At 39.4% G+C, this 14,111-nt stretch overlaps 1 protein-coding gene across 2 annotated transcripts in view; it reads right to left on the bottom strand.

Moving 5' to 3' along the window:
* Window positions 1–13,782, bottom strand: part of LOC106872751 (uncharacterized) — a 31,034-nt gene extending 17,252 nt beyond the window's left edge. The window contains exons 1-5 of one of the 2 annotated variants that reach the window (XM_089338952.1): window positions 13,552–13,782; window positions 13,280–13,447; window positions 9,265–9,358; window positions 5,728–5,887; window positions 2,348–2,503 (exon numbers count right to left, since the gene is read on the bottom strand). In XM_089338952.1, the coding sequence (XP_089195078.1) occupies window positions 2,348–2,503; window positions 5,728–5,887; window positions 9,265–9,358; window positions 13,280–13,407 (538 nt within the window). In that variant the 5' untranslated portion in view covers window positions 13,408–13,447; window positions 13,552–13,782. The remainder of the gene's footprint in view (window positions 1–2,347; window positions 2,504–5,727; window positions 5,888–9,264; window positions 9,359–13,279; window positions 13,448–13,551) is intronic. The other variant, XM_089339011.1, reaches the window with a different exon arrangement.
* Between the last annotated feature and the right edge of the window lie 329 nt (window positions 13,783–14,111).

Here is a 14,111-nt window from a genome sequence, read left to right as displayed (position 1 = left end):
ATGACCAAGATCTTTGGCATTATGTCGTGCTTGAGAAGACCCATCAAGCCGAGCAAAATCACAGTCGTGACAGATACTGGTGTCACACAAATGGCATTCATGCTGGTGGCATGTAAAAGCACCCAGTACACTCTCAGAGTGGTTGGCATTAGGAAAGGCATTCAGCCATAGAAAACCATGGCAAATTAAACTGGAGCCTGGTGCAGCCTTCCAGTATGCCAGCCCTGGTCAAATCGTCCAACCCATGCCAGCATGGACAACGACTGTTAAATGATGATAATGATGATGATGATTATGAAATTATTGTTTTCCATTTACAAGTATGAGAAAGATGGCAGCATCTTCAGAAAACACTTTTATTAAGAACAGCTAGGATGCTTAGGAAAATTCTTGGCATCTAAGGGTTACTTCCTGTAACCCAATGTGAGGAATTTTCCTTTACCAATAGTTTAATCCGTTGTGCGTAAATGAAATAATAATAATGGTTTCAAATTTTGGCACAAGGCCAGCAAATTTTTTTTTGGGGGGGGTAAGTCAATTGTTTGAGCTCTAGTGCCCAGCTGGTCCTTATTTTCTCGACTGCCAAAGAATGAAAGGCAAAGGCGGAATCTGAACTCAGAATGTAAAGACCAACAAACTGCTGCTAACCATTTTCCCCAATCATGCTAACGATCCTACCAGCTTGCTGCCTTATGAAATAATAATAATAATAATAATAATAATAATCATCATTTTAATTGAACGTCCGCTTCCCAAGCTGGCATGGGTTGGACGGTTTGACTGGGGTCTGGGAAGCCAGAAGGCTGCACCAGGCTCCAGTCTGATCTGGCAGAGTTTCTACAGCTGGATGCCCTTCCTAACGCCAACCATTCTGAGAGTGTAGTGGGTGCTTTTATGTGCCACTGGCACAAGGGTTAGTCAGGCGGTTCTGGCAACGACCACGCTCAAAGGTATTTTTACGTGCTACCTGCACAGGAACCAGTCTAGCGGCACTGGCAATGACCACGCTCAAATATTGTTTGTCACGTGCCAGTACGGATAATAATAATAATAATAATAATAATAATAATAATAATAATAATAATAAAAATAATGATGATGATGATGATGATGATGTCTGCATGGTGTCAGACATGAAAATTGAGTTTTTCACTCTGGGACACAAAATCTATTTTGAAGGGAAATACCTTTGGTCAGTGTCGTTGACCACCACATAAAACAGAGTAACTTTAAGGGAAAGTTTGTTTTGTAAAATCAATTAGTCTAACGAGGAAGCCTTCCTAATTAAAAGTACACAATTACTGCCACCTGACTAGCTCCCTGTGCCGGTAGCACGTAAAAATCATCATCTGAACGTGGTCGATGCCAGCCCCCTTGCTCTGTCTGGCTCCTGTGCCAGTGGCACGTAAAAAGCACCCACTACACTCTCAGAGTGGTTGGCGTTAGGAAGGGCATCCAGCTGTAGAAACACTGCCAGATCAGATTGGAGCCTGGCGTAGCCATCTGGTTTCATCAATCCCCAGTTAAACCATCCAACCCATGCCAGCATGGAAACCGGATGTTAAGCGATGATGATGCTAAGACAGAAGAATGTTAATGAGGAACTGCATACATGTTAACGAGAGACCGTATTCACATTATGATCATCATTATTATTATTATTATTATTATTATTATTATAAGACAGCCTACACACCAATATAAGATTGCTATTTTGAGATTATTGGTGTCTTTGACTGCAAAAATATTCCACATTATTATTTGGTACAAAACAATTTGGCCAAAAAGAAATCATTTAATAATTTTATTTATGAATAAATAACAATATAGGCGAAGAAGTGGCTGTGTGGTAAGTAGCTTCCTTACGAACCACATGGTTCCGGGTTCATTCCCACTGCGTGGCACCTTGGGCAAGTGTCTTCTACTATAGCTTCGGGATGACCAAAGCCTTGTGAGTGGATTTGGTAGACGGAAACTGAAAGAAGCCAGTCGTGTATATGTGTGTATAAATATATATATATATATATATATATATATATATATATATGTGTGTGTGTGTGTGTATGTGTTTGTCCCCCCAACATTGCTTGACAACCGATGCTGGTGTGTTTGCGTCCCCGTAACTTAGCGGTTCAGCAAAAGAGGCCGATAGAATAAGTACTAGGCTTACAAAGAATAAGTCCTGGGGTCGATTTGCTCAACTAAAGGCGGTGCTCCAGCATGGCCACAGTCAAATGACTGAAACAAGTAAAAGAGTAATTATAATAATAATAATGATGATAAACTGACTGCCTAAAGTAAATAGTTGTCTTAGAAACCAAAAACGAATAAATAAGAATATATTTACCAGATTTTGCAAACATTTTCCTGATATTGCTAACAGCGTTCATGTAATCCGTAAAGTAAGGAATTGTATACATCTTGGGTCTGTTTGGCAGAGCATAAATCATGCTCTCATCAGCCATAAATGGAACCTTTTCAGGAAGAACAGCTGCCAAAATTGCTTAAAAACAAGCAAAACAAAAAAAAAAAGGCTTAAAATTTTTTTTTTTAAAAACCAGCAATAATTTAACAGCAAATTCTTAACAATTTCCATTATTTATCAAAAAGAAAAAGAGTTCTTTATAATTGGTTCTATGTGAAAATCAAATTGTCATCATCATTAATGTTGTCATCATTGCTATCGATGTCGTCATCATCATCATCATCATCATTTAACATCTACATTTCCATGATTGCTTGGGTTGGAAAGAATACAGTGAGACAGGTTTTCTGTGGAAGGGTGCTCTTCCTGTCAGTTACCCTCACCTTTTTCCAAACAAGCTAATATTTCCCTCATGACCACATGTATTTCCATGGGAGATTGGGAACAAAGGACACCGCTTGTATGACAGTGATTCTCATTTACAATCATTGCATGGTGTCAAGACAAGCACACATACACACATATACATGTGTGGACACACACATACACTTGCAAACATACACACATGTATATATACACATATACATGCATGCATACACACACACATAACGCCCCCCCACATGCTTCTTTTACTCTCTGGCCACCAATTCCATTTGTAAGGCTTATGACCTAAGGCTACAGAAGGAGACACTTGCCCAAGGTGCCACACAGCAGAACTGAACCTGAAACCATGTGGTGAGTAAGCAAACCTGCAACTATTGAGAAATGGGTGCGAAAAATAATCTACCACTGGAAACAATTCTTGTTAGTAGCCATTCATGTGAAATAGCAGCTATTTTCAGCAAGATTAATGAAGTCAAACAATGAGCAATATTATGTTAAAGATAGAAAATTCAATCTTTTTGTGAGTAACAATTAAAACATAATCCAACAATTTGTTGTTCACCTGAGCCCTGGATACAATAAAGAAGAAATTTGGTTTCCCAAACAAGTTCATAAAGATGATACATCAATTTCGTGATAGCAAGATTATGTTGTGAATAATGGAGAATTCTTGACACATTTCACTGTAAGCAATGCTGTGAAGCAGCCACACTCTTCACTTCAATGTTTAGGACAATGCTTCGTGATGCAGTCTCGCATGAGACATCTGGCATCCAGATCAGGCACAGATTTGATGGGGGTCATCCTCTGCAAGTTGCAGAGAGATTCAGTTTATTAAAGACATACCAAAAAGCTTTACCACTTCCACCTAACATGCTTACAAAACGTTCTTAACATCAGGTGGCATGATAAAACTCTCAACTGTGCTCTGGAGAGCTAATCCGTCAAACATGTTCGATGATGATCAGTCATGCGTTGGTCGTTGCCAGTGCCACCTGACTGGCTCCCAGTGCTGGTGGCACGTAAAAAACACCATCCAAATGTGGTCGATGCCAGCCCGGCTGCTGTGCCGGTGGCACATAAAAAGCACCCACGACACTCTCGGAGTGGTTGGTGTTAGGAAGGGCATCCAGCTGTAGAAACCATTCCAGATCAGATTGGAGCCTGGTACAGCCTCCTGGCTTGCCAGACCCTAATCAAACCATCTAACCCATACCAGCATGGAAAACGAACAATAAACGATGATGATGATGATGATGTATGCTTTCCTGAGCAAATTCCAGCTGCAGTAGCATGGATATGTTGTGTGCAAGATTGATTTTAAGCTCTCCAAGTAAATCTTCTTTGGTGAACAAACAGTTGGCTTTCGGTGATGTTGTGGACCAACAAAGAAATACAAAGACACGTTCAACGCAACCTTGAAAAAAGTGCAGCTTAGACCAGTCTATTTGGGAGCATCTTGCTCAGGATTGCTCAATGTGGCAAAGGGTTGTGTACTCTGGAGTACAGTACTGTGAATGTGATATGACTAGAGAAGCTAAAGAGGGAAGGGCAGCAGGAAAAGCAAGAGTCCCACCGGGTCCTGATTCGGTTGTTATGTGCCTCTATTGTAATCAGGGATTCCATGCCAAAATTGGCCCAAAAAGTCACCTCAGAACCCAGAAAGTGCGAAGCTAATAACTCAGTCATCTTCAGAGACATGAGGAACAACCCGAATAATACAACTCTAGCAACATCATTTGTGGTTCCCCAGTTAACTTCCTTCACAGTTGTGGCTTGTGTCTACAGACAACAATTTGATAAAAATTAAACCAATCACTTTGATTCCAATATTTTTTTGGCAATTTCTTTCCTTGTTATAATTCCCTATTTTCTCTTCAAATATCTGCAGTTATATAATCAGTTTTAAACCATTACAAATGGTATATCTTCAGGTCTAATAGCAGTGATTAGGGTAGCAGACCAGCATTACCAGATACTCAATCACTTCACAGATACAAAACAGAAGAAAAAGATTGTCATTCATTAGAATAACATTTGTATTTATGGAATGGTGCTGTTGTAGTTTACACAGACACACAGACATCTTATGAGATGACTTGCAAATACAAAGTTTGGTACTGATTAACTCAGTAATCAGTTATTTCAGTTTTCTAATGATCCAATTTTGATGCTGGTTAAAAGAACATGGCCCACAACCGTATCATATCTTTTTCTGTTGAACATTCCTGTTGTATATTCCAACTGACCACTTTTCCATCTTTGGCATTGTTTATGGAAACAAAATTGAAACAAATCCTGACACCAAGGATTATCTAAATATCATCAATTGCTCAATGGCACCACAAATACATTAAATCTGAACAATTTTTAGCAAAGGTTTAAGATCGAAAGACGAGAATAACACTTCATTGGTCCATAATTATTGCGGCTTTTCATCAATAAATTTTATTCAACAAAAACAATAACAATTAACAAAAACTTTAAATGATTATTCTGACCGTCTGCCAAGCAAATGGGAAGCAGTAATTGAAGCAGATGCTGAATATGCTCCGGAATAATCATTTAAAAATGTTTTTGTTAAATGTTGTTATTGTTTTTGTTGAATAAAATTTATTGAAGAAAAGCTGCAGTAATTATGCCCCAACCCAATAGTTTACAAGGACAAGACTTTCTTCTTTCTTCCTCATCTTCTATCATTTCTTAAATTGTTCTTTACTCTTTTGATCTAAACTCCCTCACCATTAAATCGCCCTCACTGGAACCCTTATCGCACCAACTTTCTACAATTTTCTGCCCAATGTTGACCTAAAAATGTCCAAACATCTAAATCTCATCCATTTCATTCATTCACATTTTAGTGAAACATGTGGCTTTAAAATCTATTTGTGAAACAAATTAGTATTTAAGGAACCCACCTGAGGCTGTTGCAGGTCCCACTGCTTTCAATGTTGTCAAAGTTTTCATGGCTGTAATCACATCTGGTAGTTGTTTGAAAGCTCTGCTACTCACACATTCCACTTGCTCAGCTTCGTTACTCTTCACCAGTTCAGTGAGGCGAGGACGGAATTTCCCACGCTGTTCCATAGTTTTTTTTTTTTTAAATAAATAAATATTTATAGAAAAAGAATAGCTGACATTAGGTACCACTAGAATGCCATACAATGGAGACAAGCACAGTGTGAACATGCAAAAACATACTTTCTGCTTCATCATTTTACATCAAAATAAATATTTTCCATGGAAAATTAGATATTAAATTATATATTAAATGCAATTCTGAGAAACATCAAAAGTGGTTGTGGGATGTACTAGAAACAATAGCAATATCTCCATCAAATCACCTTTTTGTTTGAAAATATTTTCAACTTTTGTTTTTATATACCGAAAAGGCTTCTTGCATGTCGCCTGACTGGCCCCCGTGCTGGTGGAACATGAAAAGCACCATTTTGAACATGGTCGATGCCAGTACCACCTGACTGGCCCTCTAGTATGCACACTGACATTATACATCCAGCAGAGCATACTGGCTTCATCCCTTGCGAGCTTATGCATGTCCTCAGCAGTCACGGCCCATGTTTCACAGCAATGTAGCGTGGCTGTTCATACACATGCGTCATACAGTCTGCCTTTTACTCTGAGCGAGAGGCCCTTTGTCACCAGCAGAGGTAAGAGCTCACTGAACTTTGCCCAGTCATCAGCATAGAGAAGTTCCCAGGGGCATCCTGTCTTGAATTCCTCTGTTATTGCCTCGAGGACTATGATAAATAGGAGGGGGCTGAGGACTAAACCTTGGTGGACCCCTACCTGAAATTCTTTACTATACTCGTTGCCAACCCTACACCTCACTGACAGTATCCCTGTACATGGCTTGTACAGCTCTCACTAACCACTCATCTATCCCTAGTTTCCGCATTGACCACCAGATAAAGGGTTGGGGGACCCTGTCGAAGGCTTTCTCCATGTCAACAAGAGCCAAGCACGTATTTCTCCTGCAGCTGTCTTACCAGAAATATAGCATCATTGGTGCTTTTACCTGGCACAAACCCAAACTGCATCTCATCTAAATTGATTCGCTCCCTAATTAGTTGGGCTATGACCCTCTCCGTAACTTTCATAACCTGATCTAACAGCTTGATGCCTCTGTAATTATTTGTATCTAAAGCGTCACCTTTACCTTTGTAGCAGTTGAATATGATGCTGCTACACCAGTCATTGGGTATGACTCCTTCGTGTATCACCTGGTTCGTAATACGGGTGACTAGGCTATAGCCGACACTGCCAGATATTTTGAGCATCTCAGCAGTGATTCTTGATGGGCCGGGGGCTTTTCCTGTCTTCACACCCTTAATTGCTTCATCCACCAAGGGACTGTCAATTTAGATAGCTGATCCCTCTGTTGGGTCAACATTTGGCAGACTCTCTTTCTCCCATTCGTTCTCATCATTTAGCAATGCTTCTTAGTGGCATCTCCAAGTCTCTCTCTTTGCAGCTTTGTTTAGTGTAAGTGAGCCATCATCCATGCAAACACATTTCTGTCCTATGACATCACAATTCTGTCTTGCAACACAAAACACCTCAAGTCTTTGGTCCTCACGATGCAGAACATTGGCAATTTTTTTCTTATCTGCTTCCCCTTTGGCTAAATAAACCTGTCTCCTAGCTTCCCTTCTGGCAGTCTGATACAATTCCCTGCTACCACCGTTCTTCCAGTCCTTCCAAGTCTGTTTCTTTTCTCTAATTGCCCTGTCGACAATATTGTTCCACCACCACATTGCCTTAGGTAGAGAGGGGACTTTGCACCATCCACAGATCTGGTCAGTAGCCCTCAACAGGTTGTCCTGTAGAAACCTCCGGTTGTCTTCCACATCATGTGATGCTATATCCTCCTCTATTTTGTCAAAGGCTTCGAGTAATACGTCTCTAAATCTCTGTCCATTTACAGGATCCTTAAGCTTCCAGCCCTTTCTTTTCCATGCTGGTCATTTTCTGGGCATCCATTTAGCCCTGATCTTGAAATTGCTAACTACTAATCTATGTTGTGGGTGTATTCTTCACCTGGGAACGTTTTGGCATTTATAAATAGCCATCTTTCCTGTTTCCTGGCGAGGATGTAGTCACTCTGACTAGTGTGTCCACCCGACCGGTAGGCGAATAGGTCACTGGCAGGTTTCCTGAAGTTAGTATTACAACCATAAGGTCATTTGCATCACAGAACTCCAGCAGCTGTGTTCCCTCCTCACAGCAGGAACAGAAAAACCATAGCCACCATGTATGCCATGGAAGCCCCTGGACGTTGTCCAACATGCCCATTGAAGTCGCCAGCCACAAAGAGAAGGTCCCTTTCATTCGTCGATGAGGTGGTCTGCAGGAGGGAGTCATAAAATTGGTCTTTCTGTCCATCGGGTAGCCCAGGCTGAGGGGCATAGGCCGAGATAATGGTTGCTAGCCCATGGTGAAGGACTAATCTGATCTTAAGTATTCTATCATATATATATATAAAAACATAATTAAAGGATGAAATCATTAAAATTAATTTTATCAGTGGCCAGCATATACAAAAATAACCTTTTAGGTAAAATTCATATATATATCTATATATATATAATTGTATACAATATAATTATGATTAACGACACAGAAGCAACCATGCCTATATGCTGAAAATAGATGCCAAATCCGTCCAGCCACTGAAAATCTTCACTTTACAATATACATAGGTGTATTTTCAGCATATAGGTATAATTGCTTCTGTGTCGTTAATTATAATTATATTCTATACAATTACATATATATAAAGGAGCAGTACAAAATGTGGATACAGAGAATCGTGCAGCTATCACAGAAAGTTCTTCTTACAGATTTGGCTATCAGTGCACATGGTAACCAACTACAAAGAAGTGCAATGTACAGTGTCCATGTAACTGAATACAATTGTATTGTATAATGCTGTGCATACATATTAATGGAAACATGTATGCATAATTTCTTCCATACTGAAATTAATGCTACATGAAGAAGGCTGTGAAGCAGTTGTAATGCTATGGAAGTTTCTGTCAGTCAAATTCATTGACAAATTTTCAATGCTTTGACCAGTTTGAAGCTAGAGTGGAAGACACTTGTCCCAAGGTACTGTGCAGTAGGACTGAACCTGGAACCATGTGGTTGAAAAGTGAATTTCTTAATCACACAGTAATACACACACACACACGTTAGATTTTGTTTAACCCAAAGTCAAGTTTGATCACTCAAACCTATGATCAAAGACATTCTATATATGGCCATCCCATTTTAATGTGTGTAGAACTACATTAACCAGTGTGTCTTCTTCATATAGTAGAGTGTGATACGAAGAGGAATGTTTTGGCTGTTACTTCTAGCAAGTGAAGTTAGGGTGTAGAGGCTCTCTAATTGGCTCATAAAAACAATTTTTTAAAATCCATGTAATTTCTTACGGTTAATTTCCATTGCATCAATTTACACAGTTCATCATGTTTTATACATTTGGTCTGTCTTTCATTAATGGCAGCAGGCAGCTTGTTTTGGTACCTAGAATAAGAAAGAGGGTTATAAATGGGAAAGAGTAAGAAAAAGAGGGAGAGAGTGGGAGGGAATAGAGAGTTACTACCTTTGTCGAAGTTATTTCTAATATATATATATACCGCCTGACTGGCCTTGTAGGGTTTTCGAGCGAGATCGTTGCCGGTGCCCCCGGACTGGCTCTTGTGCGGGTGGCACATAAAAGACACCATTTCGAGCGTGGCCGTTTTCGTGCGGGTGACACGTAAAAGCACCCACTACACTCTCTGAGTGGTTAGCGTTAGGAAGGGCATCCAGCTGTAGAAACTCTGCCAAATTAGATTGGAGCCTGGTGTTGCCATCCGGTTTCACCAGTCCTCAGTCAAATCGTCCAGCCCATGCTAGCATGGAAGGCGGACGTTAAACGATGATGATGATGTATATATATATATCATGCTCATCATCATCATCGTTTAACGTCTGCTTTCCATGCTAGCATGGGTTGGACGATTTGACTGAGGACTGGTGAAACCCGAAGGCTACACCAGGCTCCAATCTGATCTGGCAGAGTTTCTACAGCTGGATGCCCTTCCTAATGCCAACCACTCCGAGAGTGTAGTAGGTGCTTTTATGTGCCACCGGTACGAAGGCCAGTCAGGCGGTACTGGCAACGGCCACGCTCAAAATAGTGTATTTTATGTGCCACCCGCACAAGAGCCAGTCCAGGGGCACTGGCAACAATCTCGCTTGAAAGTCCTTACACATGCCATGGGCACAAGTGCCAGAAAGGCGACGCTGAGCACAGGTGCCATCATGATTTCACTTTTGCTTGCCCCAACAGGTCTTCGCAAGCCGAGTTTCATGTCCAATGAAGGAGACGATGTTGGCATGGGTGCCAGTCGTCGAATTTAGTTCGATAATATGTAGTTAAATTAAATTAATTTTAATTAATTTAATCTCTACCATGCTTTCTTACATGTTAGGGTTACCATTTGAAACGATCAAACGCATGGATCAAAATCTTATAAAACTTTTAGCATCTTCTCTTCTCCATCTTTAATTGTCTGTTGAGTTTATATAGGATCCGTGTTCTATAAATGCTCATAACACACCTTATACTTGTAATATATCTTAAATAAATACTTACAATATTAATATGAAGAATCTTTATTAGAAATCTAACTTTGGACCCCACAAAGTAAAAATGTTCTAATTGAACTCAACCTTTTCTCTCTCTCTCTCTCTCTCTCTCTCATATATATATATATATATAATCATCATCATCATATATATATATGAGGGAGGCTGAATATCATGACTCTATCTATGTAGTCATGATATTCATCCTCTCTCACCAATAAACTCTTGCACTCTCTGCTCACTCAAACTTCCAGTTCTGTTTCCATTCATTTACTTTGCTTCTTTCTAGCAACTACTGCTCACCCTTATATTATGTGGGATAGCTATATATCTTCTCTGTATCAAGACATTTGTACATGTTCCACTATCCTGTTTTAGTCCCTCAACACTTACCATAAAACCTAAAGAAAGCCTACAACTTTTTCTTTTGGTTTAGATGTTGAGTATGATTTGAGGGAAACTTGGCTGCTATTCATAGCATGTCGAGTAATGACAGTGCAAGGTGGCTTATGTGACATGGGGCCAGCTTGGTCTACTCCTGCCTCTTCCCTGTATAGATGTCCAGTTCCTCTAAAACAAATGGGAAGCCATCCAGTGCAGCAAGATCTTCGATGGGCTAGAGCACTGTCTTGACCAGCAGGTTTCTGCTTGACCTCCTACCTCCCAAGATGGTATTATGGCTCAATGCAGTGCCATCACTCTCGACTGTTTACGGATTGGGGTTTCCTTGACCATTGGCCTCCAGATCTGTTAGCCTCACAAATGTCGCTGTGGATTCTCTCAGCCTCCATCCATTGTCGTGCCATTATAATGCTGGCTGGCTGCCCTCCACACCATGCTGCCCTCAATGAGATCATAAAGCATGGTCTATACGCTGCAGGGTTCGCTTCCCAGCTCGGGCCAGGGAGGCTGGACAGGTAGGTCCCCTCATCTGGGATGCCACATGCTGCTCATCACGCCAAGAAGGGCAGCAGTTGGGAACACTGGTATTCTTGGTCTCTGGATTACATCCCTTTTCACTACTACCAGGGCTGCGATGGCTATCTGCAAATGCAAGCCCTGTGTGTCGCCTTTTCCATTTGTTCGTCGAGATCATGAGGCGGACTAACAAGTCTTTTTTTTAGTATTAGCTGTAGTATTCCTTAAGAGCACACATCTTTTTACAACTATTTTGCATAGTTGAGGAGAGATGGGCGAATTAACAAGGTTTAGAGAAGAGGGGTGTTGGGAGGACAAAACAATATTTGAGACAAGAAATAGGATGTTTTATGTATAAAATACAGCAACAAAAGATTTATTAATTGGCGGAGGTAAAGAGTACGTACACCACCCGTTTTCGACGTAACAAAAACCCTAAACCTAAACACCAGGTGTACGTATTCTTTACTTTCGTCTATTAATTATCGGTTTAGTCAAGATAATATAGTTATATTAGTTAACGAGCAGCTGAGACGAAGGTAGGGTTACAAAATATTATGGATGTATTCAGTTTGTATCCATTATGATTGGTCAATAATTTTGTGTTTCGCCCTTGATATAAAAAGATCGCCGTTCTATTTTTGTTTCACTTCTCACTTTCTGTAATGCCGTCTTGTAAACAATAGTTGTCATAATTCAGCGGAAAACATTGCTTGTTTACGAAAGTAAAAGCGCTTAAGGTGAGATCAAATATTTATTGCGAAATAAAATGATTAATAAAAATCATTAGGGCACACATTAGACCTTCACAAGGCTGAAGGTGTTCCACCAAAATAAAGAATCCAACATAGAGGTCCTCTTCGGACGAGCATTGAAAGTTTCGGTTAATGTTTATGAAAATCACCCCCACCACCGCCCAAATACTGGAATGAGTTTCGGTTAATGGACCACATCGGAGGAGAAAAGTCCTGATTAAACTCAAAGGAAGAAGAACCAGGCAAGATATTCATTCGATGACCTTAGCAGGTGTTTTTTTTTTAAATAATGGCCGAGGAAAAAATGGAGGGAAAATAATGTAATTAAGGTGATTGATTAAAGATAATTGCTTCATTAAATTAATCGTTATCTATGAAAAGATGCAGTTAATTTTTTTTTAATATTTCTTATCTTTATTTTGTAGATACGGTAAAACAAATATTTCAAAATGATTAACAGAAAAATGAAATTTTTTAATAATCCTTCACTACACTCACTTGTAATGTGTGTGTGTGTGTGTGTGTGTGTACAGTAATCCCTCGATTATCGCGGGTCCAAAACCCCCAACGAAAGGTGAAAATCCGCGAATTAGAAACAGTACTGGACTGTATATTTTTAAAATTATTTTTATAATTTGTATATATGGGCGGAAGTCTTTCCTATATTTATTTTATTGTAAATGCAAAACGACACCACGGAAGAATCGGCGTAAGCTTAAATAACAAACCGATTGGCTAAGACCAACGCCTAATATCTTCTACAATTTAATAAATATAACTTTGTTAATCTTATCAAAAAAAAAAGAAAAGAAAGATTTTATCTCTATTATTGTAATCTCCAGCTACGAAAACATTAAAATTTCGTGAGAAATGAATTTTTCAAGAGGAATAAAGTCACCAAACTGCAAAAGACAAGTTCACTCATCAATCAGTTAACGATACAAGCATTAATTGAATAGACACGTGCTTTTGCCCCTTTTTTGACAGGCTTTACTGTAATATCGGGACGTACAAAATAAGTTGCAATTTGCAATAATTCAGTGAAAAGGAGGAAGATATTTTATGTAGTCATTAGAAAAGTTGCCCAAGTTTTGTATAAAGTTTAGTATAAAAACGTGGAAAAGATAATGTAACAAACCAGTCATCCAATTCAATTAGAATCTTCTTTTTTTCTTTGTTAAGTGTGTCTGCTTTGGCTTTGAGAATGTTTGAGTAATTAAGGAAACACTGTTGTAGGTGTTGGAGATCAATATTTAACGAAGCCATTTCAGCCGCCAAAACAGCAACAATGAGCAGCGACCGACCTCTAAAAAGACACAAACCATGGACAAAACAAAAATATATACTGAGAAACTCTACCTATTTACATTAATATCAATATTATAATAAACAGGGAAAAAGGAAATTTACAAAAGCAATTCAAATATGTGTCACTTTATTTCTTTCTTTTTTTTGCTAAATAAAAATCTTCCTCCTTTACAGATCACTAAATGAGTTTACTGGTGGTGACAAGGCACTGAAAAAGGTGCTCTTCCGAGTGTCATCTGATACATCAACGAGGTGCGATACCTACCAACTTCTCAAAAACCACATGTTGAAATATATACCCGACAGATTATGTCATTTCAATGTCTTTGTTCAGCTATGAATGTAGGAGGGGGTGGGGCAAAATGAGGTGTCTTTATTGCATTTTTGACAAATATATATTGGTCCAGATGGACTATATGTAATCTGAACCTTTCCCCCCCTTATTTATTTATTTTTTTTTACGGAATTCCACGTTTTAGGCTATGGAGATTCCGATTCTGAAAAAATTTTTTCAAAAATCTCAATTTCAAAATTTCGATTCCCCCCCCCCCCACCGGTTTTTATATAGATCCACAGGGTAAACCTAACCCTAACACTAGTTTTGTGAGATTTGGCTGTTATTTCTAGCATGTAAATAGCCTGCTTGGTGGTGGTGGTGGTGG

Source organism: Octopus bimaculoides, chromosome 1, assembly GCF_046866305.1.
Source record: "Octopus bimaculoides isolate indiv1 chromosome 1, ASM4686630v1, whole genome shotgun sequence".
Lineage (NCBI taxonomy): Eukaryota > Metazoa > Mollusca > Cephalopoda > Octopoda > Octopodidae > Octopus > Octopus bimaculoides.
The sequence above is the reverse complement of the archived record's forward strand: the minus strand, read 5'-3'. Positions and strand labels throughout refer to the sequence as shown.